This window comes from Triturus cristatus, chromosome 10, assembly GCF_964204655.1.
Source record: "Triturus cristatus chromosome 10, aTriCri1.1, whole genome shotgun sequence".
Lineage (NCBI taxonomy): Eukaryota > Metazoa > Chordata > Amphibia > Caudata > Salamandridae > Triturus > Triturus cristatus.
In genome coordinates, this window is record NC_140593.1 from 829687798 (window position 1) to 829712644 (window position 24847).

Consider the following 24847-nt stretch of genomic DNA (forward strand, 5'->3'; position numbering starts at 1 on the left):
TGTGCAGCGCTGCCCTGAATCAAATTGTTGTAAATGAGGCCCTTTGTGTATATTTTAATTGTCAACTATATTATGGTGCTGTCTGGATTGTTGAAAGTTTGGGGCATAATACTTGCCCTTAATTGTAGTTAATGAGCGAAGCAAGTAAAGCAGACCTTTCTCTGCACCCTCCAGAAACAATTGAATAGAATGGGGAGAAATTGTGCATTTTAAAGCATAAACTTCACATAAAGTTGCTAAAATGCCAAAGGACACTCATTAAATATTCAGATCATTTAACGGTGTGCCAAGCCAAACCTTATGTTTCCCAGGGGCTCACCCCTTTTTTTCTAAATGTGCAATGGTTGACCCAATATGCAAAAAAATACCTCCAATATGCCAGGGCCAGCATTCTTTCATGGGGCCTCCATATTCCACGTGTGCCCCTTCTATCAAAAATGTCATAAAATATGCCACTGCTTAGATTTTGCAGTTGATGCCATCCATATACTATAGATGACCATTATGTCAAAAATTACCTCGGTCTGTCATGGCCAGCATGTCGTCATTGTTGCCACCCTACCATATGCCAGGATGCCCTCCTTTAAGCAAGTGTGCCAGTACCAGCACTGGTGTCCACATGCCAACAATTTCCTCAGGGATGCCAGTATTTATCCACGAGTCGAGGCGAGCGCGATTCATCTCTGCAGCGGAACTTGGAGGCCCGGAATATTCAAATATCAACTCCACACCGGGTATGAGCAATTCTGTGCCTGAGTGTGTTGTAGTAGCCTGGAAATTGGGTGAATGCTTATTCACTTGTTTCTCGTTCTAATTTTAGATAACCAACAGACGGATTGGTGTCATGTTCTTGTGAGGCTTACCTAGAAACCAGCCCCTTTACCACGGGTAAGAGATCTCCGAATTAATCACCACAGAGATTGACTCATTGTGCAACATGTGTATTTACTGGGTTTCTCAACCCTCCTTTTTCAGAAATTCATGACAACAACTTATCGCCCTTTTGAGCCTATTGAGGCTTTCCATCTTAAACCATCCTGACTGCCAGTACCATCCCCACTATAGGGTAAGTTCTATTTTTAACAGAGCTGCTGACATCAAGTATGTACCCCGTGCGCCCGTATTTATTTTAAATATTCCAAATTTCTCATGCCCGCAGTGCCCGTCTGGGCCCTATGTGAGTACCAGACTTCCTTTTTCATCTTCACATGGTGCACACAACGTTACCTGACAGTCATCCCCAGGTATGATTACCGAATGACAATCTACCTTTCTGAGGCAATTCTCGAGTTTTCTCTACCATACCTCATTACTGAAACGTTGGTTCTTATTATTTTTTAGGTGCACCTTCATTGCTAAGTCCTGATGAGACCCCACATTGTCAAGTGGGACGAAACGTCGTCGACAAAGTGAAGCGAACCATTTTTCAGCTACTAATACTGTATTAAGGCTGCGAGCACTCATCATGTATCGATTTCATGGTAGCTTTTGTACATGTTTGATGAAACCTTGTTTTTAGGTCACAATGAGTCAAAACCCTGAAATATAGGTTACACAATCACTTGGGACACCATGCACTGGATTTAAAATAATGTGTTTACATTATATAAAAAAGCAATGTACTTTCATACCAAATTCGTGCTATATGTCTTTTCTCTTTCCAACATCTCCTTGCCTTCAATTATTGTGATTGTGCTAATATGTATTAAGTATCATTAACTGATTGTCCACAGGAACGGTTGTTTTCTGTTAAAAAGTATTCATCCACAGGCGTCCTATATGCTATTTGTTACCTCTAGTATGCCAGTAACAGTATTTTACAATTCGTGCTATTTATGCACAGAACTACCCCTAGTGTGCCAGAGCTAGTATTTTGTCACGTGTCTGGCGGCTAGAGTATCCATCTAGCATGCCAGTATCTTTATAGGACAATAATATGTTAGTATCTCTATTGGAAAACAATGTCTCTATAAGACAATAATTATCTTCAGTATGCCAGGACCTATGACAATCTTGCCAGCATCACATCACATTCACTCATTCTCTCACTCACTCATTTATTCTCAATCACACTCTCTTCCACCCCCTTACACTCATGTATATTCATTCTTGCTTACTTACTTTCATACACTCTTATTCTCACTCACTTATTCTCACTCATTCATACTTACAGATTCTCAATCTCACACACTCACTCTCTGACACTGACTCTTACTCACTTTCACTCACTCACACATGCAGACAAAACGCTCACAAACACAGACACACTCGCTCACAGAAACACACTCTCAGCCACAGGCACGCAGTCAATATACATTTAAAACCATGTTTACTTAGCACAGCTGCCCCCAGAGGCCCTGTTCCAGCTAAGCGTTGGGGGCCTTATTTACAAGCCCCTTGTGCCACCACTGCATCCCTTTTTGGGACGCAGCGGCAGTGCAATCAGTGCGCCACACTGCTCCATATTGACAACCTGACGCATTGGTTCCAGTGCGTTCGTTTTTAGAACCCTGCATCACATTATACATGCGCCAGGTATAATGTATGCAGGGAATGTATGCAGTTTAGGCGTTCCCACGCAGAAAGCCACATAGAAGTGGCACAGTAGAACTTACAACATTTTATTACATCACTCTATGACTTGACTGCCTCAAAATCCCTACGCCTCCTCAGACCACGAGTAAGGACTGACTCAGGGCTTTTATAATGAGACTCGCCTATATGTTCTGATGTAATACTGGAGTTTCGTCCGTTTTACGATCAACTTCAGTAATGCATCGCTTCTGCGCCAACAGATCCGTCTGAATTTCTGTTACAACTGTTAATCCTTGCGCCATGGAGCCCTGATTTGTAAATAAAGTGCATTCATGTTGTCACCAGAGCATTTGACACACACTCAAGGAAACTGACGCATAGATGATGATACATCAGTTTCTTGTAAATTAGGCTCTAAGTGAACTCTATTTTTTATTACACTAATAGTGTATTATTCACTATTAGTATCATGAAAATGCGCATTAAATAAAGAATTTGGAGACAACCCTATCCCTTAGCACACATTTGCCACCATCAGGACCAGGAGTCTCAACAGAATCGTCGGGGGTCCCGAGGGGAAACGATGCCCATGGGCAGCCTGAGAAATCTCAATATTACATTCATAAGCAATAATTTCGAGCTAACAAAAATGTAGTTCCCTCATCTTCTAGTGGAGGTGGAAACATACACTCCACTAGCCTGGATTATTAGGTGAGAGATGAATACCTAACTCGACTGAGCCAGGCTATTATTGACAAAGACGTAAGCCAATGGGTTCTTCTGGTGGATCCCCACCGAGACCAGGAAGACCGTCACCCAGGCCCTCGTCACTAGCCGACTGGACTACGGCAACACCCTCTACGCCGGTACCACCGCCAAGCTCCAGAAGAGACTCCAGCGGATCCAGAATGCCTCAGCCAGACTCATCCTCGACATCCCACGAACCAGCCACATCTCCGGACATCTGAGAGACCTACACTGGCTCCCCGTCAACAAAAGAATCACCTTCCGCCTCCTCACCCACGCACACAAAGCCCTACACGACCAAGGCCCGAGCTACCTCAACAACCGAATCAACTTCTACGCTCCCAAACGCCACCTCCGATCAGCCAACCACGCCCTCGCCGCCGTCCCCCGCATCCGAAGAGCGACTACAGGAGGAAGGTCCTTCTCCTACCTGGTCGCCAAGACCTGGAACTCCCTCCCGACCGACCTACGCCTGACCCAAGACCACCTCTCCTACAGGAAGAAGCTGAAGACCTGGCTGTTCGAGCAGTAGCGGCACCCCCCTCCCCCCAGCGCCTTGAGACCCTACGGGTGAGTAGTGCGCTCTATAAATGTCTTTGATTGATTGAATGGGTGAAAGAGGGTGGGCCAAAAAGCCAATTGTTCAAAGGGACACACGTTGCAAAAGTTCTTTTTCACACCTGCGCCAACCCAAACCTAAAAATGTATCTATTTCAATCCAAACTGTATGTCATCTTTTACTACCTTGATTCTGTGCTATGTATAAAAGAACAATTTTAAAAAGGAATTTTGCCATAACATATGTATATTGGTGAGAGACAGCGTGTGACTGACAAAGACATGGTGAGGCTCTCTATTTACTAGAAACGTACCTTTGTCAAACCAGGGTAGGTAGAATGGGCAGGAGACGCTGATGGTGGCCCCCAGCATGCCATCAGGCCAGCAGGCGTACATGTCAAATGTCCGATTGCAGTGCAGTCCTGAAAATTAAAGCAAATATGTGGGGGTGAGGACATAGAGAGAAACATTTAGGGAGAGAAATATACAGGGAGAGATACAAACAGAAGACAGAAAGAAAGAAGGAGAATAAGTCACATGCACAGTTAGAGCAAATGGTGAGAAAGCTAAGGCAGGATGAATTGAATGAAAAACAGATCTGGAATAACGGATGGGATATTACAATATAATAGGGTGTATACACAAAAGAGGACAAGAACAGGTGAAAGGGGGGAAGGGGAATATGAGAGAAGAAGGAGACGAGATCAGCAGAAAGAGGATAAAAATGGAGCAATAAAGAGGAGAAATGAGTTTAGCAAATGTCAAAGTAAAAGTTAGGGGGAGTGCAATAGAAAGCAAAGGAAATATTATGGGGTGGTAAAAAAGGCGGGAAGAGGACAAAGGGGAACATATTTAACTAAAACGTTTTGAACGCAATTTAGTCTAATATTACACATTCATGTATAAGTGAAAGAGTCAAGAAATTAGCCACTCTAATCAATTTAGCAGACTGCATCATAGTGTCACACAGTAAAAAAAATTCAACTCGATTTACCAAAACATAAGTCTCCTAGCACACGCCAAATTATCTGAACACAGCTTTTTTGTATTCTTTATCTTTTTCTTTAATTTCTTCTGCCAGCCAACACGAGAAAATGAACACGCTGTTATCACAGCTGGGGAGCAGCCGATCCCCACAGGGGGTTGACAACGCCCAGAAATCTCCAGTGTCCGCACCCGGGCAAAGGAGACGCCATCTAGACGTTTGATACCTACGCATTTCCTACTCACGTTTCTACATTTGCTTGAGAGGATACTGACAGATTACAGCCCCGAGGAAGTCATAGGGTTACACACCCATTGATGAAACACGTGTTGGCTGGCAGAAGAAATCAAATAAAAAGAAAATGAAGAATACAAAAAGCTGTGGGGCAGATTTATGAGCCCCTTGCGCCACTTTTGCGTCACTTTTAACAAGGGAAAAGTGACGCAAAAGTGGCGTAAGGGGCTCATAAATCTGCCAGTGTTTGTAAAATTTGGAGTGTGCTACCAGACTTATGTTTTTGTTTGTTTCATGTAGGATGCAGGGTTGACATCTTTTCTCCTTTAGCACCGCACTAAAATGACACGCTAGAATAACTATGTGTACTGTGTCATCAAGCGCTGCATCACCTTTAATCTCCCCTGTTTAAACTCGGCTTACTAGTTTTATTTAACAATATGTTATTTTATTTATAATGTTAATTTCACCTTAACTAACATCATTTTGACTTAAACTTAAAAAAAATTGAAAATCTTAAGGAAATGAAAGAGCATGTACGGTAATGCGTGCCTGTTCAGGTGACTCACCTACAGGCCTTGGGGTGCTTTCCATCTTTTTAAAGCATTCGTCTCTGTACCTCATCCACTCCTCGAACGTTTTCTCCAGGATCTTTGCCCCACAAGTCTGCAAAAGCAATGGAAACCTGAGCGGGCGTCGGCACGTTGGTTGACCAAACCAGCAGTTTAAACAAAAGTAAATGAGACCCCATTTGTATGTCAGGAGGATGAATCCTCACCAAAAAAGAAACTGGTATGTTCCAAAATAGTTCCACTAGAGTAGTAACACAACCCCCACCAGCCACCTAGGGTGACCACTTAACTCCATGTCATTACATTATGGTCGCTGTCCCTCATCATGAACATTTCACCTACAAATCATTCATTTGTGGATTGTTAGTCTATTTAGTTAATTGAAAATGAAACAAGACTACGACACCCAGAATGCATTAGACAAGCATACAAACGTCAATGATCCAAGTGGAAGTGGTCATTCTTCCACCACCATCATTCTATCTCTGCTTGCGCTTGGTGCCTGAGACAAACTAATGTGTCTGAAGTGCTCTCCTACCCTGCATTCCACATCTTCACTTGTCCACCTTGTATAAGTGAATTTATGGGGCATATGTAAAAAGAAATATCGGAGCATGGAGCAGCGCCAAATTTGGCAGCGCCACTATCCGACATGTTGAGAACAAAGGGATGTGCAGTATTCACAAGAATATGGCACACACCGGTGTTTCCCCTTGCGCTGGTGCAAAGAAAGCTGCCCAGTGCAAGCACCTTGGCACCATGCTGCAAGAGTGTCTGCACTGCAGGGACGTTTGTTTATGTGCAGGAAGGGACACCTTCCTGCACATAAACAATCAATAATGGTGATTTGTTCTTTCAATGTGTGCTGCAGAATACAACACACATATAAAGAGCAAAAAATGAGGAGAAATTAATAATTTGTCCTTGTATCGCCATTCTAATGCCTGGTATTCCATGGCGTTTGTTTTTGGCTCTTCCTCAGGCTTCTAAATCTGGGGCAGCATCAAAAAGCAGTTGGTGTTGCAGTGGAACACCCACAGCAACGCCCCTTTGCCGTAGAGGACTGCAGCCGAAAGGGGCATATTTACTAGGTGGCGTTAAGCCACACTAAGTGGTATATTCACAAGAACGTGTGATAACTACCGCAAGAGTAGCTTAATGCAACTCTCAACAGCGCAACCCATCGCGGGAAAATAACCCCGTGTCAACGTGGAATTCACAACAAGGCGGTACCATGCTGTATTCTGCCTAAACCGCGGACAATGTCCGCGATACAATCACCTCGATGGAGATAAATAAACACAAACCACAACACAAAAAAACCTGCCATGGGCCAAAGCGCGATGAGGAAATCAGCGATAAGCAGCGGCAGGCCTGCAACACACACCTGGCAGGCGGGAAAAATCATCATAAATGTAGAAAAACTCCCAAACATAAACTGACCAACACCCAAGCACCATGGAGGCAGCTGGAGCAGGCGCAGAGGACGAGGGCAACCCCACAAGCACCCCGGGCGACCAGCCCGGGACCTCGGAGACAGGGAAGGGCAAGGACAAGAAGAAGAGGAAGACGAAGTTCAATCCGCAGGCGAACAGGATCCTAGACACGGAGGTGATGAAACACCATCAACTACTGTTCATCACCTCCAACGTGTCATTGGGCACCAAAACTGGAATGTGGCGGGGCATCGTGGACAAGGTGAATGCCGTCGGAGAGCACAAGAAGACAATGGACGAGGTCAAGAGGCGATGGAATGACATCAAGAGAAAGACCAAGGAGAAACTCGCAGCCAACCAGAAGGCAGCAATTCAGACTGCAGGTGGGGGCCCAGTGCCACAGTTCGTGCTGGATGAAATGGAGGAGCTGGTGTCAACAGCCATCAGTGTGGATACTGTGTCCGGAGTCGGGGGCCCGGACACTGCTCGACAGGACACAACACAACTGCAACAGGGTGAGTGACCACCAGCACAGTGCACAGTGCACACCTTCAATGACTCTGGGTCATCGCCCAGATCTATAGACTGCCACAATGTACAATGCCATGCTGTCTGAATGTCAACATGTACCATGCGCCTACATACATGTTGACACAATGCAACACATCATCTCCCCTTCACATTGCAGGGCCACCGTCAACACCCGCTGCAGAGCAGTCCCAGCCACTCTTCACTGATGACGAGGAGGACAACCCCAGCATCGACGCACAAGCCCTCGTAGACATCATTGACATCATCCGTGACTCACCTCCAGGATCAGGGCTGACCAGCTGCATCGCGGAGACCCGACCCATCACCCAAACCACCCAGCAGGAGGCACCCACGGCCCCAGCAGTCTCCCAAGACCCCCAGGAACAACACACGGCCTTCCAACGCCGTGTGCAGGAGGCCCAGAAGGAGACAGCTGAGCAGATGCGGGTGGGGTTCGAGTTCACGGCCACCAAACTGGACGCCATCCATGGGTGTCTAGGCCCACTCCATGGTCTCCAACGAGCCCTGACTAACATCGCTGGAGTCCTGATGCAGAGAAAAGAACACTTGTCTGCTCAGAGGGGCACCAGCGATACCAGAAGTGCCTTCGGGTCCGTATGTGTATTTTTTCTTTTGTGTTGCAGCAGCATCTATAGGGTCCTGACAAAAGCCTTGACACATCAAGTGTTGTTATGGCTGAAACATGTTGATCACACTATTTTGTCTGACACATGCGGTTTAAATCTATACCGCAGGTGCACTGTTTTTAAACCTGGCAGTGAGAATATATTAATAAAGTAAGTGTAGTATTATCTCTAGCTAGTTTTAATATCAATTAAAGCACTTCATTTCACGTAATTTCCTCTTTTGCGCTGCGCCCTCACCCATACTTTGTTTCTCATTTAGTGGATTTAACAAATCCGTGTAGAGTAGACCTCAAAACATCCATGTGCTCCTCCCGCTCAGAGTGGGGGTTGTAGCCCTCAGAGGAACTAGGTTTCCTTTGAGAGGAGAATCCCAAATGATGAAGCATGCCACCTTTGGTGGGTGAGGGATTTCGTCCTAATAAGGTATTATCCCATAGTGTCCGCTCAGGCACCTGATGTGTCAGTGGCACACAGTGCCTCAGCCGGTACTGCAACACCCACAGGTGGGGCAGAGCACACATCCGGGGACGAGGACGTGGATGGGTTTGTGATCAGGAGGCACTAACATTCATTTCCACCACCTGGCCTGTTTCTGCTTGGTGCCGTACATGGCCTCATGACCTTCCACTGACCCCCGATACACTCTGATGCACTCACCTTGGACAGCGACATGGATTGCCATATCCTGTTTGATGACCAATGACAGGGCGACCAGACTGTGGACTGTACCTTTCCTCTTCCGCAGTACTTGCCATCCCCGGATGGACTCTGGCTGGCCCTCCAAGGACCCATATTGTGTAGTGTGCTCGGCATTGCCCTGTACCGCTCCAGCTTCAGAACTGCACTGGTTGTGCAATAAACACCTAGTGATGCACTGCTGTGTCATGTCTTTCATCATTCATGTATGAATGTGTGGATGAATGTAGGGACAGTGATTTTCCTTGCATCAATGATGCTCATCCTGTGGGATGCCAGTCAGAGGGTGCTACATTGCATATTGTGTACCGGGTCTCGTGAACACTACAACAGGGACACACGCATCAGTGACTTCCATGTCCGGACATGGACTGAACCACGCCCAGAGTCCACGAGTCATTGTTGCAAGACCTGCGCTGGTCCGGCGTACCACAGGCCAGACCACTCGGCTTACCCTCCGAGGGGGGCCCTCATTGCTACCCATCGCAGGCGTACTCGTTGGTGGTGTGCAGGTCACTGGTCTTGTTGTCAGCATATCACAGCCACTCCCTGAGGGCAGGTTTGCACGCACACCACACCCATCTTGCACAGGCGTCACAGGCCATGTGACTCCGCCAACATAAGGGGCCGACGACATCACACTCCCCTCTGCCGGTGGTGACTGGATGACGGACGCTCCACGGTTCTCAATCATAAAGGGCCCATGAGTTGTTACGCACAGGGTTAGTGGCACCCGAGGCCTTTCGGCCGTCAAGGGCCTACCACCATGTGGCGCTGATTGGGGTTGCACAGGGTTAGTGGCACCGGAGCATTGCGGCCAGCACAGGCACCCCGCCGCGGGACGGTGACTTTGGGTGCACTGAGTTAGTGGCAGCTTAAGCTGCTGAGCGGGTGTGCAGCCTGTGATGATGCCCCGTCCCGGCAGTCCGGAGTGCTCAGGTTTTGTGTGCCCTGCTGGACCGCAGTGTAGGCCAGAGCCAGCTGGCAGAGCGGGCCTACCTCCACGTGGCGTCACTTTCAGGATCCCAGAGTTAGTGGCACCCATTGGGCGGAGCAGGGGTGCAGCGTGCAATGATGCCGGTTGCACTGGTATGTCCTATGCCATGGAGTAATCAAGACCCAGGACCAAACGTGAGACATGGTGGCCTGTGGAGCGGGGCTGCATGGTGTGGAGGGTGCCATGTCCTCGGGCCCCGGGCTTGTGGCTTGCAGCGGTACGTGGTGGGACCTCCTGTCTACACGCCGGTGGCGGAAGATGAGCCGTGAGGCCCGGGTGTGCATGGGCTGGCATGCTCCGATGGGCAGCGGGAGGGGCTGGGGTGCCTCTGCCTGGGTGTGCATGGGCGGGCAGGAGATGTTTTCTGCAAGTGTGTGTACTGTGCCAATCATTTATCTGGACTCAGTTTCAGATGACGGCTCTGTCTCAGACGTGTGACCTGTTGTACTGCTATACATACCGGCAAGTGGTTGGAGACACACCGGTGGCAGCAGGTGAGCAGTGTGGCCTGGGTGCGCAGGAGCAGCACGCTCTCTCTCTCCCTCTCTGCTTCTCTCTCTCTCTCTCTCTTCCCCTCTCTTCTTATCTCTCTCTCTCTCTCCCCCTCTCTTCTTCTCTCTCTCTCCCCCTCTCTTCTTCTCTCTCTCTCTCTCCCCCTCTCTTCTTATCTCTCTCTCTCCTTCTCTTCCTCTCTCTCTCCTTCGCTGTCTCTCTGTCCTTTGATGTGCGCAGGACACACCTTCTCATCATCATTTTTGTCTTGCAGGCTGTGACCTACGGATTGTCCCGAGGGGATCCGCCCTGTGTCTTCATTTCATTTCAGTGTTCATTTTAATAAAGTTTTATTTGTTGCTTTGAAAGTGAATGTGTGATGCTCATTTATGTGACGACACATGCATGTCACCAGTTGTGATTGTGCGACATCAAGCGGATTATTTTGTACATGTTTAGGTGCTGGCTGATGTGTCATGTGTTTGGTTGGGGGTGCCGGGGGGGGGGGGGTCCTGGGGGTGGTGGCGGCGGGTGTTGTTGCCCTTTTGGCCCTCCGGGCTGCATGTTCAGTTGCCCGGGTGCATCTGTTGTTCTTCAGGTGTGGCTCTGGGCTGGGCTCCCTTTTGTGGTGCAAGCTGTGGTCCGACTTTAAACCAGGTCAGAGCAGGTGTCATCTTCCTGCTGGTAACGCACCTTATCGCCTGTTTTGTGTTCTTATCGCAGTTCTGACTGGTCGTTGTGAATGTTGTGGAGTGATGTTGTTTCGGCTTTTGGCACGGGAACGCCTACTCTGCATCTCATTAGCGATAGTTGTGGGGCCCATCTGTGGCGATGTTTTTTGCGGCTGCTTTCACGGGTAAACTGGTGCTGTGGGCTGTTAACACCAGCTTGTGATTGTGGCGATAAGGTTATCGCAACTTTGGCTGCGATAAAGTGCCTTTAATTCGGCAATAGGTCCTTGTGAATATCCCCCTAAGTCGCTTAGTGCAACCTTGTAAATACGGGTGTTAGAATTGGGGATCTCTGGTTGGTACAGGTAGGTACTTGTGTCAAGCAGGGATCCTCTCCTCTAGTCAGGGTAAGGGGTTACACTCCCAACACAACCCCTGCTCACCCTCTAGGTAGCTTGGCGCGAGCAGACAAGGCTTATCTCAGGGCGCAATGGTTAAGCATTTGTGACCACATACAGTAATTCAATGATACCCCCACAAATGGACTCCACAATGGGTTTATCAAAAATAATTGCTTTTATATAATCAGACTTAGCACAAGACCCAATAACGATAAACAGGCCCACAATACTCTTGGTAACAAGCAGTTCTTTGGTTCAAGCGTTTTTAACGGTTCTGTGTGCTTCGTTCGTCTTCGTACGGTACGTACGGGGATGAGAGTCTTAAAGAACGGGGCTCACAACGCTGCAGGCGCACCGGTGCGAAGCGTACACCCTGCAGCGCTTACGAACGGGCCTCACACGCTGCAAGCGCTCCGGTGCGAAGCATACACAGTACCTTTGTCTTGGAGAGTTCAACACGGACGTTGCGGTGAAGACAAGCGCGATGTACGTTGCGATGTCCTCCTGTTACGGTGCGAGCTACGGCTCGTTGGGGGCCTTAGTCACGTTGTTCGAGGGGACGGTGCATAGTTACGGTGCGCTTGAGGTTCGTTGCGGCGTACGAGCCGTACCTTGAGAGCGGCGCCTTTTCTTTAAGCGCGGTTCGAAGCAGGCAGTACGCTCCGATGGTGAGCGACGTACCCAGCCCCTCTACGCGCCGCAGCCTGCCCACAACAGGGGTAGGGGGGCACGCTTGACCAGCACGATGCAAAGGAGGGAAATCAAAGTGCCGCACGCAGTCCTTCCTTCACGGTGTGAGCTACGGCTCGTAGGGGGGCCTTAGTCGCGTTGTTTGGGCCGGACAGCTGGGCACAGGCTTTCCAGTGTACGCGCCGATCTAGGCGGCGCACACTTCTCTCGGCCTCGGCTTCACGGTGAGAACAGCGGTTCTCGGCGGTGGTTTCTCAAGGGGTTTGAAGCCCACTGGTCCTGGGACTTCGTTAAGGGGGCCAGCTCAAGCACAAGCCCTTGGAGATCTTAAACAGCACAAGTTGAAATAAAGTTCTTCAGCAATCTTTCTCCTCTCCTTCAGCAGCAAAGTCACCACTGCAGGCCAATCGCCCAGGTCAGGGACAGTACTCCTCCTACAGCTTTCCCGGTTCCTTCTCCACAGGCAGAGGTTTGTCTTGTTAGCAGGATCTGATTTCTTAGGAGCAGGGCTCCTATACTTATACTACATTTATTTTGTTCTTGCAGGCCAGGGGGGCCCTTGTCTAGTTCGGTCCGGTTTTTAAGACATGATGCAGGCTTCTGCTTTCAGTGTGCAGGGCAGAGACATCAGACGCTCCACGGGAGGTGGAGCCAGCATTGTGGTGGCAGAGCACAGCTTTATTCAGAGTCCAGGTGCACTCCTCCAACCCATCCCGGTGTAATCTTCCTATTCACCACCTGGCTGCCCAGACTGCCTCTTGGAATTCCCCAGCCCTGTCACTCACACAAACCAGACAGCAGATACACATCAGCGCAGAGGCGGGCTGAAAAGGTTAGGCAAGCAAATGCCAACTTTCTAAAAGTGGCATTTGCAAACACAGAACATTAAAATAAACATTGCTAAAAGATGTATTTTATTATTCTGAGTTCAGGCATACTAAACTCGATTTTCCCTGGGTCTGTTAGGATCATAGGATGTAACAATTCTAACAGCCCATTCTGGCCTATAGAGAACAGGTAGCCTTACAATAGTGAAAAACGAAAATGGCTGTAATTCACTATTAGGACATGCCACACACATGAGGGCATGTCCTACGTTATGCTTACAATGCACCCTGCCCTGGGCCTACCATAGGGGTGACTAATATGAAGTTAAGGGAAGGTTTAGGGACTGGCAAGTGGGTGCACTTGCCCAGTCAGCATGACAGTACCAGACTGCACGCAGGTTCTGCAATGGCAGACCTTAGACACATTTTACTAGGCCGCTTCTGTGGGTGGCACAACCAGTGCTGCAAGCCCACCAGCAGCATTTGTATTTACAAGCCCTGGGCACTCCTGGTGCACTTTACTGGGGCCTGACAGTAAACCAAATAGCCAATCATGGAATCCAACCAACATATACATTTATATAGGGAGCACTTGCACTGTGGCACTGGTTGGCAGTGGCACAGTGCTCTGAGCAGCCAACACCAGCAAAACACATGAGGCACAGCGATAAAAAAGTGGAAGGGAGATTCACGCCAAGGTGCCAGGTCTAATAACGGGAAATGGTGCTACACTACCGGAGCATCAAAAAACAGTAACCTCCTTATTTTTAATCATGATGTAATGGTATGCCATGTAGTGGAAGTGATAGTTTGTAAGAGTATATTCTCAACCTCAATGTAGTGTCATAAAACTGTCAGTAGCTCAAATAACTCTAAATTGACCCCAAATACAGCATATCTCACCCTGGCTGGCCTCTTGCTGATAGGAAGGAAACTGACCCTGTCCGAAATTATTCACCTAACCTCCATTTGAGGGTGAGGTGGAATGATGTATGTCCAATGTGTGCACTGATGAGGACTATGAAGATAATAAGCATTCACCAATGGTGTAGTTGCACCAACAGGCAAAGCCAGACTTTGATTACTTCATTTAGTGACAGAAAAAGTGTCATTGTGACACGGACCAACTTCATTCCAGATGTCGGCAAGAGACATGTTTTTGCCACACTAAAATGCCAGAGGTCTAAAATCTCATTCATAGCGACTGAGGTCCACACATTGAGCACTTGGGTTGACCAATCACTCACAAAAGGCTTGATGTCACACCTGGCGAGGAAGAAGGATGGAACCAGCACTTAAACTGAACTTTGATCATTCGCCTGCTGAGTCCAGAACAGATTCTCAACGCGGAAGAGGCTGAGGGAAGCGCCCCTACAATGTGGGAGCCCTCTCAGCAGCTGCTCTGCACGTAGCACATGCAAGCTCCTCAAAATGAATTGTCCATATGTCTCGAAACAGCTGTGCATATCGTTGATTTAGTATGCTTTTCCTTCTTCTGTGCATTTTATGTTTTAAGTTGTGTTCTTATAAATGTTATATATATTTTGACTTTCTGTGACGTCATTAATGTCAAAACTCACGTGACACCGCTTCCCATGGTCAGTATGCTAATTATCCCTCAGGCCAAAAGATTGTGAAAGCTTGAGCTCTCTGTACTGCTGATAAAGAGATCCGGTTCATCCAAAGACGCTTTGCCTTGAAATGTCGCAAACGTGGTACTGAAGCCCCAAGGATGCTAGTAGCAAATATCCTCTACATTATTTATCGTGATGTGGAAGAGTAAACTGACTGTCCAATCAGTGGGCCGCCATGATCTCCCTGGACCTGAAGGCAGCCCCATTGCACATTTCATAATGTAACATTTCATGTTATAGAATAAGAGTCCACGCCCAGTTTTGGTTAATTGAAAGGGTGCAACTCTTTTTTATTATTTAGAGAAGTTTGGTATATAGAGCCTGTCATGTATTATTAATTGATCACATAGCTATGGAAGGTGTGGCCTTCCTTAACAGCCATAGCTGCACATTGATAAGGGATCATTACAATCTTTAAGACAGAGGTGAATACCAGCCTTATATTTGTGATATTTTTAACCCTGACTTCTCATTAAAGTATGGCTGACAAGGATTTCCTGGGGTGTTTGACTCCTCCTCTTTGAATGCTGGGCGACCCAAGAAACTGTTACCATCTGTCTTTTGGTGCTACACCCCCAGTTGTGACAGTTTCACCATTGTCTTATGCTAACCTAGGAATGTATCATGTTACAACGCATGCTTGTACTTCGCGTTCTATTACAATGTGGTCATTACAACGACCGCGTTGTTAGAACGCAATAGCTTTACATCGCAAGTCATTAGATCGACTTGCTGTAGGGGGCGCGCTGGACTTAGGAACAATATAATTTACTATTCCAACTACAGTGTGCGCAACAGTAGGGAAGGTGTTGGAATAGTAAATTATACTATTCTTTAGGTTAGAGCGCCCCCTTACTGCAAGTCGATCTAATGACTTGCGATGTAAAGGTATCGCGTTCTAACAATGCAGTCATTGCAACTAGTGCGTTGCAAGTGTAACGCGATGTAATGCCAGCATTGTAAACGCTGTTTCCCTCACCTAATGTTGGAATGTGGGCTTTGCAACATGTCCCTAATCAGAAGACTGTGGCACTGGCAACTCAACAGGCATATCCTTTGCAGGGAGGCCGCATGCATCACAGTGTTCGCCAGCATGGTGTCAGCACGCCAACACCACACGGGTCTTGATGAATTGGGATATTGGGTGGAATGGGATAACTCTGACTTGAACCTCTCTCCTGTCTATACACAGGATCTCCAGCATAGGCCTTTGGTGGTCGGCAATTCAGGACAGTGTGAGCATGCAGAAACATGCAGGAGGACAAAATACTAGTATATAATTGCAAATGTATTCCTCATTATTACACCATTTGTATGCCAGAGTACTTTATGATGGCGGACCCTTGTCCTGGTTCGGGAAGTGAGAAGCTTTCGTGGGGCCCAGGTCACAAATGTCACGTGCAACCTTCTCTGTTTTTTATGTTTTTTTGTTGTGACATAAGCACTTTATTCAAAATAAAAATAATGTCCTGGGACACATTTCGAGGCTGTTGCAGCATGTGACACCTCCAAGTGGTGACTGACTTGACCTGCCTCATCATAGACATATCACAAAAACTAACTATGCCTTGATTTTATGATATATAAATATATTTAACAGTGGCACTGCAGGCCTGGGCAAACAGTCCTGCGGCTCTGCACTTATGATGGTAATGGCCCTGGGGCTGCGCCCAAACAATGGAACAGATGAAGTGCTTCTTCAGTTATTCAGCACTCTCTTTCAGTGTAGGAGTTAACTGATAGTAGGACTTGGGGCTAGCTCCTCGCCCTCTGTGCTTGTGTCTGCTTCTCAATCGCAGCCTCTACTACTGAATCCACATTCTTCAGGCTGCAAGATTGCTACTTGGTTCAGAAACCCCTACAAAGGAGGCATTGCCTCACTCAACAGTCAGCTGCCATTGTGCCTCCACACTGTTATCTGCAGCCTTCAGAAGGCATGCTCATCAGCTCAGCAGTCTTGATGCCAGGGCCTAGAGATGCCAAGCAGTCCTGTGTTAGGTGAGAATTGTTCATCCAGTCTTTCTTTGATCTTTTTGTACAACACTGTGAGAAGGTGGCTTGGTATATGCTGTACGCTAATTAAAGTGGGCACCTTGTACCAGTCCACATGACCCTTATGATGCATGAGGTAAAAGATAACCTTATTGAAAGCTATCCAAGTGGTAGCTATGGAGAGCAGCCTTCAGGCTTAATCTTGAAGGAATGTAAAGCAGCTTGTTTTACCAGAAAATCACCTCCTGAATAACTAAACGAAGGAGAACCACACAGTAGTTATATAAAAATATGAATTTATTGATATAACACTCTCTACTATCCTCTACACGAGGATAGAACATCAAACACACAATACTGGATCAATAGAACAGTTGTAAGTAGCACAATACACAGCGGGCTCCGGGGGAGACCGAACCATATACTAAAATAGTGGTATAACAATCATAAATTGACTTGACACAGTGCCTAGAGCACATAGAATCGCTGGGACCCCAAGGAACCACCCAAGGTGATGACACAGGAGACCCACGGAGGATGGGTGCAGTGAGGAAACATGACTACGTGCTCCGTACAACTCTATGGGAAAGTCGCGGTTGCAAAGTTAAAGTTTAAGGACCCTTCTAGGAGGACTTCGAGCAAACCCTTTGGAACTTAAGAGTTTAAAGAGCCACCCCAGCCATGGATACCGCAGTACCAGAGTTACCTAACTCAGGGAAGCCGGGTGAATAGGTCTGAAGTGGCATCGGAAACTCTCATTGTTCTCTATGGAAGGAAGAGAAGAAGTACTGCTGCTGTGAAGGTGAAAAGGGTCCGGTGAAATCCAAGTCTGGATTCTGAATGGAAGGAACCTGAAAGCAGAGGGGACAGAGTCTGGGTCACTTCAGAGTGACCAGGTGCTCAGGAGACGAATGCCCACCGATGTCTGGTGCTTCAGGTGCGAAAAAGGGATGCTTGACTCCGCAGCCACGAGGACCAGGAGACGTCAAGGATGACCAGGAGCCGGAGGTGAGCTGTCCCACAAAGGCTGTTGAGTGCTGAGGGGTCGGTGTCTGGCGGGAGCATTAACAAGCCTTGGCAAAAGCAACCCATGCAGAAAGGTCAAACAGGTTACGATATGAACCAGCAAGGTCCAGGGGACTCACCAAGAATTGGGGAGTCAGGGTACGTCTGGAGAAACCAGGAAAGGCCAAGAACAATCAAGATGACCCTCAGGGGGACCCACAGGCCGAAGGACCAGGAGCCGCAAGGGGACCTCGGGCAAATCTGCAAAGTACCAGCCCATGGAGCACACGGTGCGAGGAGGTAGGAGTTCTTTGGTGCAAATATTGCTCAGGGTCAGGACCATACCAGGTTCAATTCACAAGTTCAGGAGTTGCCCACAAGCATATGCACTTGCAAATGGACATGGTGCACAGAGGTTCGGGTTACACAGCCCCCAGGGATACTGGCCTTAAACTCTGTGAGAGGGCAGATCAACCTCAGGGACCTTCAGGAACTCTCCTCCTGTGTTGCTGGAATCTTTGGAGTCTGCAGGAGCAGCTACTGGTCAGTTGTGCTTTAGGTGCCTGCGAAGCAGGGGAGTGACTCCTTCACTCCAAGGGAAATTCTTCTGTTGTCTTAAGTGCCCCACAGGTCCTGCACAGAGCCTTATGGAATCACGGCACAAACTAAGCTTTGGACAGAAAGGGGGATGAAGTCAAGCCCAGTCGAGGTCCAGCGAAGTCCAAGTGTCCAGACGGTGAAGGTCAGTGGTTTCTTCTTTGTAGAATCTTGTCCACGTAAAATCTAATGTCCTGTAGCCAGGTAACCCATTTTATACCCACGGGAGAGGGTTGGACAGATTCAGGGTAACCTCCTAGGGAAGGGGCAGGACAGAGGGGAGGCTACACCCATGTACTTTGTCCAGTTTCACGCCAGAGCAGGAGCCAATGGTTCCCAGAACTGGCTTGAGCTGAACTATACACAGGGACACCAAATGTACCCCAAGTGCAGACTTTCCGGCTCTCTCGAAGTGTACCCACCCAGCCCCAATACACTAAATCCTCTCAGGGAGGTGGTCACACCTCCCTGTGACAGGATGCCGATTGTGCTACCTTCCTCTGCTCGAGCTTGGCTCAGCATCAGGAGGGCAGAAAGGTGTCTCTGGTCGGCAGCATCCATTTTGTGTTGTCTGGGTCGAGAAGGTTGCCACCGGTAAGACCAGTGACTGCACAAAGCTTGCTTCAGAAGGGTGGAATCATACCTCCCACACCAGTTACTGGTGTGGAGGTAGGATTCCAAGGTGTTTGATACCAAACTCGATATGTTTCTATGCCACCGTTTTTGATATAGCATTTACCGCGAGGTTATAATGCACCTCTACTTATGTGTCTGGCCGAGTCACAGACAACCCAGGAGAATGGTCTCCAAAGGCTGCTGAGAGGCTCTGCCCTTGCAGGGACACCCTCTACCACAAAACCCAGCACCCTGCCTTCAGCATTGTTAAGGCCTAATATAGGGGTGACTTATAAGTTTTAAGTGTAGTGACTATAGATATAGTGAACCTATATCTAATGTAAGTGGTGCAAGCACCATCTTACACAGGCTGCAGTAGCAGACCTCTAGTTCCACTTTGCATGGCCTCTCATGGGTGGCATAATAATGCTTCAGCCCATGGGAGGTCTCTGGGGTACCTATGCCCTCAGTACATGGTGTACCATAATAGGGACTGAAAAGGGTATCCCAGTATCCAATGTGGAGTGTACCAAAGTACATGTATGTCAATTTAAGGGAGAAAGCAGATAGGCTGGGGCCCTGATTAGCAGGATCCCAGCCAGACTAGTGAAAAACAGTGAGACATCAAGCAAAAAGTGGGGGTAACCATAAGAAGCAGATCCTACTTTCCTACAAACACAACCAATGGCACAAGTAGGATTACAAAGGACAGGATGCAAAGAGATGGTCATAGCCAGTATGACCACGGCGATGCATTGTATGAAGTATTTCATACATGTTATTCAAATAAACTGCGGCCAACATCGACCACAAAGTAACAGGGCACATCTCGTGTTCACAAACTTTATTGAATATATGTAAGGAATGGCACGTGTGGCAGTTTGGAGTGTGGCCCGATACAGTGGTTATGCATACAACACTACCAATTGAACAAGCAGGATTACAAATGACAAGATGCAAAGAGACAAACGGAATTGCATACACTGTTAACACTGATCTGGGACAGCGTGAGATCTGTGACAGCCTTGGTCAAAATTAAGGCTTTTGTGGAAGTCATAGTTTACAAGGCCTAAGTCAGATTGCCTTAGCCACCCCACACTGTCACTCACTGATGTTAGAAGTACATTACTGTAATTCAGTGGAACTATCAACAAGCATTTGCAATACAATCAGTCTTGCATTATTGAAAGTTAGAGTTATTGGGGTTGCAAATGATAATTTTTTTTAGTTATGGCATCTCAATAAAGGCCTTTACCCCCTGGCAACACCCTCCTGTAACCTGCAAGCCGTCCATGTGTGGGGTAAGGTCAGACGAGCGCTATCATAGCTGCTGTCCTTAATGAAGAGGTCACAGGGTGGCAGGGACTTTATCTGTGGAGATTATGCTCTGAAAAGGCTCCACAAACACAGGAAAGATAAATGGGGCTGCAATATTAAAAAATACAGTTTAGCGTGTCGTGCTGTAGAAAAGAAAGGCGTGCAGCCACCATTGTTTAAGATGAAGCATGGCATGCTGCGCTGGTTAAAAAGAAAAGAAAGGAACACTGCCACCATAGTTTAAGACGAAGCACGGCTTAAAAACGGCTTAAAAACATGTACGCACGGAGCCATTGTAAGTTTTACAACGTGCAATATGAAGAAGCGAAAGCAGCGACAAAAGGTAGTTGTGTGGGGACGGCACTGGGGAGATTAATGGACGGCAGCAATGACGGGAGGAAGGGGGGAGGGGGTGCGTGCAAGGAGGAAACAGATGGCCAGAGCCGGCCAACCAAAAGAATCAATCAATCATGTCTAGGAGGGAACCAAGCATTCAAAGGCAGGACCGATGGACAGTATTGACCAACCAGAATAAAGGAATTTTGAAAGGCAGGACAACCAACCAACCAAAAGTGCTGGGCATGTTGAAAGCCCATATACTGAATAAAGCATGCCTTGCAGAGCAGCGCATGCTCGCCAGCCTCCACCTAAAAACATAGCCTGCAGTCCTGCAATGCCACTCTCACATAAAATGTCACTCTTCAAGAGGAGCAGTGGACATGAGTTTGCTCATCTTTCTTGACGTCACTTGGGGTATTGCATGACCTGACATCTGAATTTGTTGTGCTTCTATAATGTTTGGAAAACTGAAGACATAGAGATGTACATCAAAACTGGATTTAAGTTTTATCCTGCTTGCTTATGTGCACAAAATTGAATGAATGAATAAAGACTTTATTTGTATGGTGCACATTACATCAATGAGATATCTTGGCACGGAATTATAGTTTTGCACTGCACAAAACTACAAAATAAGGATTTACATTTTATGAGGTTCAATGAGGGTTCAAGCAAATTTCTACCATTGTTGCTGGGAAATCAACCCGCACAAGGTGAATCTACAATTTATCAGCAAAAATAAAGGGAAAAAACTCACCTATATTTTGCAGAAAAAAAGCTTGAAAAACAAATTTTGATTTTTGTTCTCCTGCAAAAACTGTAAAACCGTATTTACTTTTTCCCTGCAATTGGCAAAAAATCAAAGTTCAATTAATGCTGATTTTTTTCCCCGAAAATGTACATAAATATGAAGATATGAAATCTCACAGTTTCAGCCCCACTCTGCCCCTCCCCACCAAGGAAGTCCACAAGTAACAAGGTATTTGTAAGCGGCCTCTTCAACTCTCAAATATGGAAAATACTCCCATAATTTGCTGCGGAATTAGCTGACCAATTAGCTCATGCATGCATTCCTCTTCATTGTTTGTGGGGAGGAATTACTGCTTTAGATCTTGAAACCTACAACAAATGCAACCTATTTTTTTTTAGCTTCTGTCTTTAATAATTACATGGAGTAGATAAATACAAGATGGGAAACATCGTTTACAAACAAGGGCAGGACAACAAATGCCTTTACAACGAAACAGTCTTTACCATGACTGTTTTTACAACGGAATTTTACCATGGGTATGCCTTTACCATGGATGTCCTTATAACCAATTTCATTGTAAAGGCACAAATGGTAAAGGCATATGTAAATGTAAGTATTTTGTAGGAAGGTATAAAGTGTTATTTAATAAATATAAATTAGGGGAGAGTATGTGGCCTAACGGCTAGGTCCATCGATCTCAAATCTGGGGAACCGGGTTCGAGTGCATTTTTAGGTTTTAGGGTGGGTATGGGTTTTGGGATGGCAAGGGTATTTTTTAGGGTTTAGGATGGGTGAACTGTTTTTGGTAGTAAGGTTGAATGAATGAACGAAAAGTTTATTGTTTGATTAATTAAAATCTTACAATATATATGCAGTAATTCTTACTTATAAAATCAATTATAAAATCATTAGGGCATTGAGTTTGTTATACTATTACATATTATGTACATTCTACATTACATTCTATTAGTCTTTGGTGTTCTAGCTTAATTCTCAGTTGCGTTAAGAACTTTACAAAAGCTGAAGTTAAAATTATATCGTCAGTATGGAGGCATCTTATCAGAGCTTGTCTGCAACTCCTTATTCCACGCACATTAATGTCTCTTAAGAATGGATATTCTTTCAACTTTCAGTTCAGGACAAACACAGAGGAGGGGCATAATGTTCTCTTCACCAAGTTTACATAAGCTACAGGTCGTTGGTCCCTCTGTACTCAACCATGGCATTAGATGACATGTGCCCGGAAATACTCCAAAGGGAGCTTTTAAAAATATTTGTTTGTACTTCACAGCCTAGGGAATTTCAAGGTGCAGTTGGACTTTTACCTTGGTAGAGCCATTCATTAGAGGCCACGCATGTTTGCTTTTTGAGAAGGTATCTTTATCCAAGAGAAGTGATAAATGTTTTGTTGTACTATGAGGTCAAGGTAATTGGCATTTCCCAGACCGAGTTTACTGAATATTCCTCCAATGATGTAAATAGGTATTTCCATGCCTGGGCTTTCCAATTTAAGTTGTTTTCCTGCCACAATAGTTTGTACATTTGATTTACAGTATCTATTTTTATCTTTTTCCACACTTTAACAAATTGGCCTTTTAGGGCATTTGCCTGATTAGTTATCCCAAATTCCATTTGTATCTGCACGGGTGATGCATTATGTGGAATTAAGAAGAAGGCTTTATAGATTTTCGTGACTGGATTGTTAATTATGACTGAGTCTTTTCCACACAATGCTTCACTTCCATATGTTAGAGTTGGCAAATGTTTTGCTGATGTTACTTTTAACAACGGTCCATAACTCTGCCCTCCTATGTACGGTAGTAAAGTTATTTTTAGAGTTTTGGGTGGGTGAAGGTTTTTGGCTGGTAAGGGTATTTTGAGGGTTTAGGGTCGGCGAAGGTTTTTTATGTGTTAAGGATAATTTTAGGGTTTTGGACAAGTACAGGTTTTGGGCAGCAAGGGTCATTTTAGGATTTAGAGTGGGTATGGGGTTTTGAGTGGAAAGGATAATGTTAGTGTTTAAAGTGGATATGGGTCTTTGGGTGGTAAGGGTAATTTTAGGGTTTAGGGTGATTATGGGTTTTGGGTGGGAAGGATAATTTTAGGGTTTTATTTACCAACAAAGACAGCACGCAGCACTCTCCAAAGGTTTTTCTTTCTTTTTAGTTTATTGAGCCATCCGTACTCCACCTAGGCATTTCGACCAAACTGGTCTTGATCACGGTACATATATATATATATATCCCCCCAACCCTGCAGGAAAGTTGTTGAAACATCCAAGATGATAAGAAATGCAGAAGCCCAACTGCTGGCAGCACACTTTTATTTTCAAATCAAATTAAGCAGCATACTATCTCCTGATGCCTTTCGGCTTCCTCAAAGCAGCCTTGATCACAGATGAGTGGGTATACAATGCATGATAGGCACTTCCTTTAAAATTCAGGCCAACAGGTGACTGTAGTACTGACAAATGTCCTACAATAACCAGAATGCACCGTAACTGATCATATCTCAAATCATGGTGTGTAATCAAAATAAAGCTGAAATAGCTTCCTTTAAACACCACAATCATTTATAATGTTCAGGTTCATATGAAATCTTTGTAGCCACTTGAACAATTAAGTCAAAGTTATTTAAAGTTCATGAAAACCGCACTCATCTAATAGATTCAATGTCTGAGAAATGTGCAGAATCAGCAGAGGTAAAAAACTCCTCTCTCATCCCTTGATCACCTCTGCGCTCGATAATTCCTTGTAAATCCATTGTCTCGCGGGAAACATCCTTTACCACGCAACCATTACAACGCGGTATGGTTACATCGTGGTTTTAAAAACGCAAGTCGTTACACCGACTTGCACTGGAGGGCGCTGTAGGCTAAGGAATAGTGTGAATTACTATTCCAACACCTTCCCTACTGTACGTAGACTGGAGTTGGAATAGTAATTCACACTATTCCTATGTCCAGCGCCCTCCAACGCAAGTCGATGTAACGACTTGCGTTGTTAAAACCGCGATGTAACACACCGCGTTGTAATGGTACGCGTTGTTACATCATACATCCTTGTCTCGCACATAGGGGAGCCGGTCATGCTCCTTCAATGAAATAAATCCAACAAACAGCTCTATCAGTGGGAGCTTCCAACCCTGCAGGGCAGCTTCTACAAAGGGTTGGAGATCCCGTTGAAACATCCAAGATGAAAAGAAATGCAAAAGCCCAACTGCTGGCAGCGACACGTCACGTGTTGGCCTGAATTTAAAAGGAAGTGACCAGCATGCATTGTATAACGGCTCTCCTGTGATCAAGACTGCATTGAGGAAGCAGAAACGCGTCATGAGATCGCATGCTGCAAAATTGTATTTAAAAAATAAAATGTGTGGCTTCTAGCAGTTGGGCTTCTGCATTTCATTTCGTCTTGGATATACATCTCGAAAGGGGGTTAAACGTACCTGTTAATTTTCTACTACGCATTTGCCTTTACCATGCATGCTTTTACAACGAAAAAGTAACTACTTCATAAGTTAGTATAAACCCATTACACACCCCCACACACACAATAAAAAAGGGTTATACTTACCTG

The 24847-nt window shown here is 46.2% G+C and overlaps 1 protein-coding gene across 1 annotated transcript in view; it reads right to left on the bottom strand.

Annotated features, from left to right (window-relative positions):
* The window catches only part of LOC146790091 (glucagon receptor-like), a 481117-nt gene that overhangs the window by 92209 nt on the left and 364061 nt on the right, over positions 1 to 24847 (bottom strand). The window contains exons 3-4 of the mRNA XM_085630168.1: positions 5629 to 5725; positions 4155 to 4262 (exon numbers count right to left, since the gene is read on the bottom strand). Of these exons, the coding sequence (XP_085486294.1) occupies positions 4155 to 4262; positions 5629 to 5725 (205 nt within the window). The remainder of the gene's footprint in view (positions 1 to 4154; positions 4263 to 5628; positions 5726 to 24847) is intronic.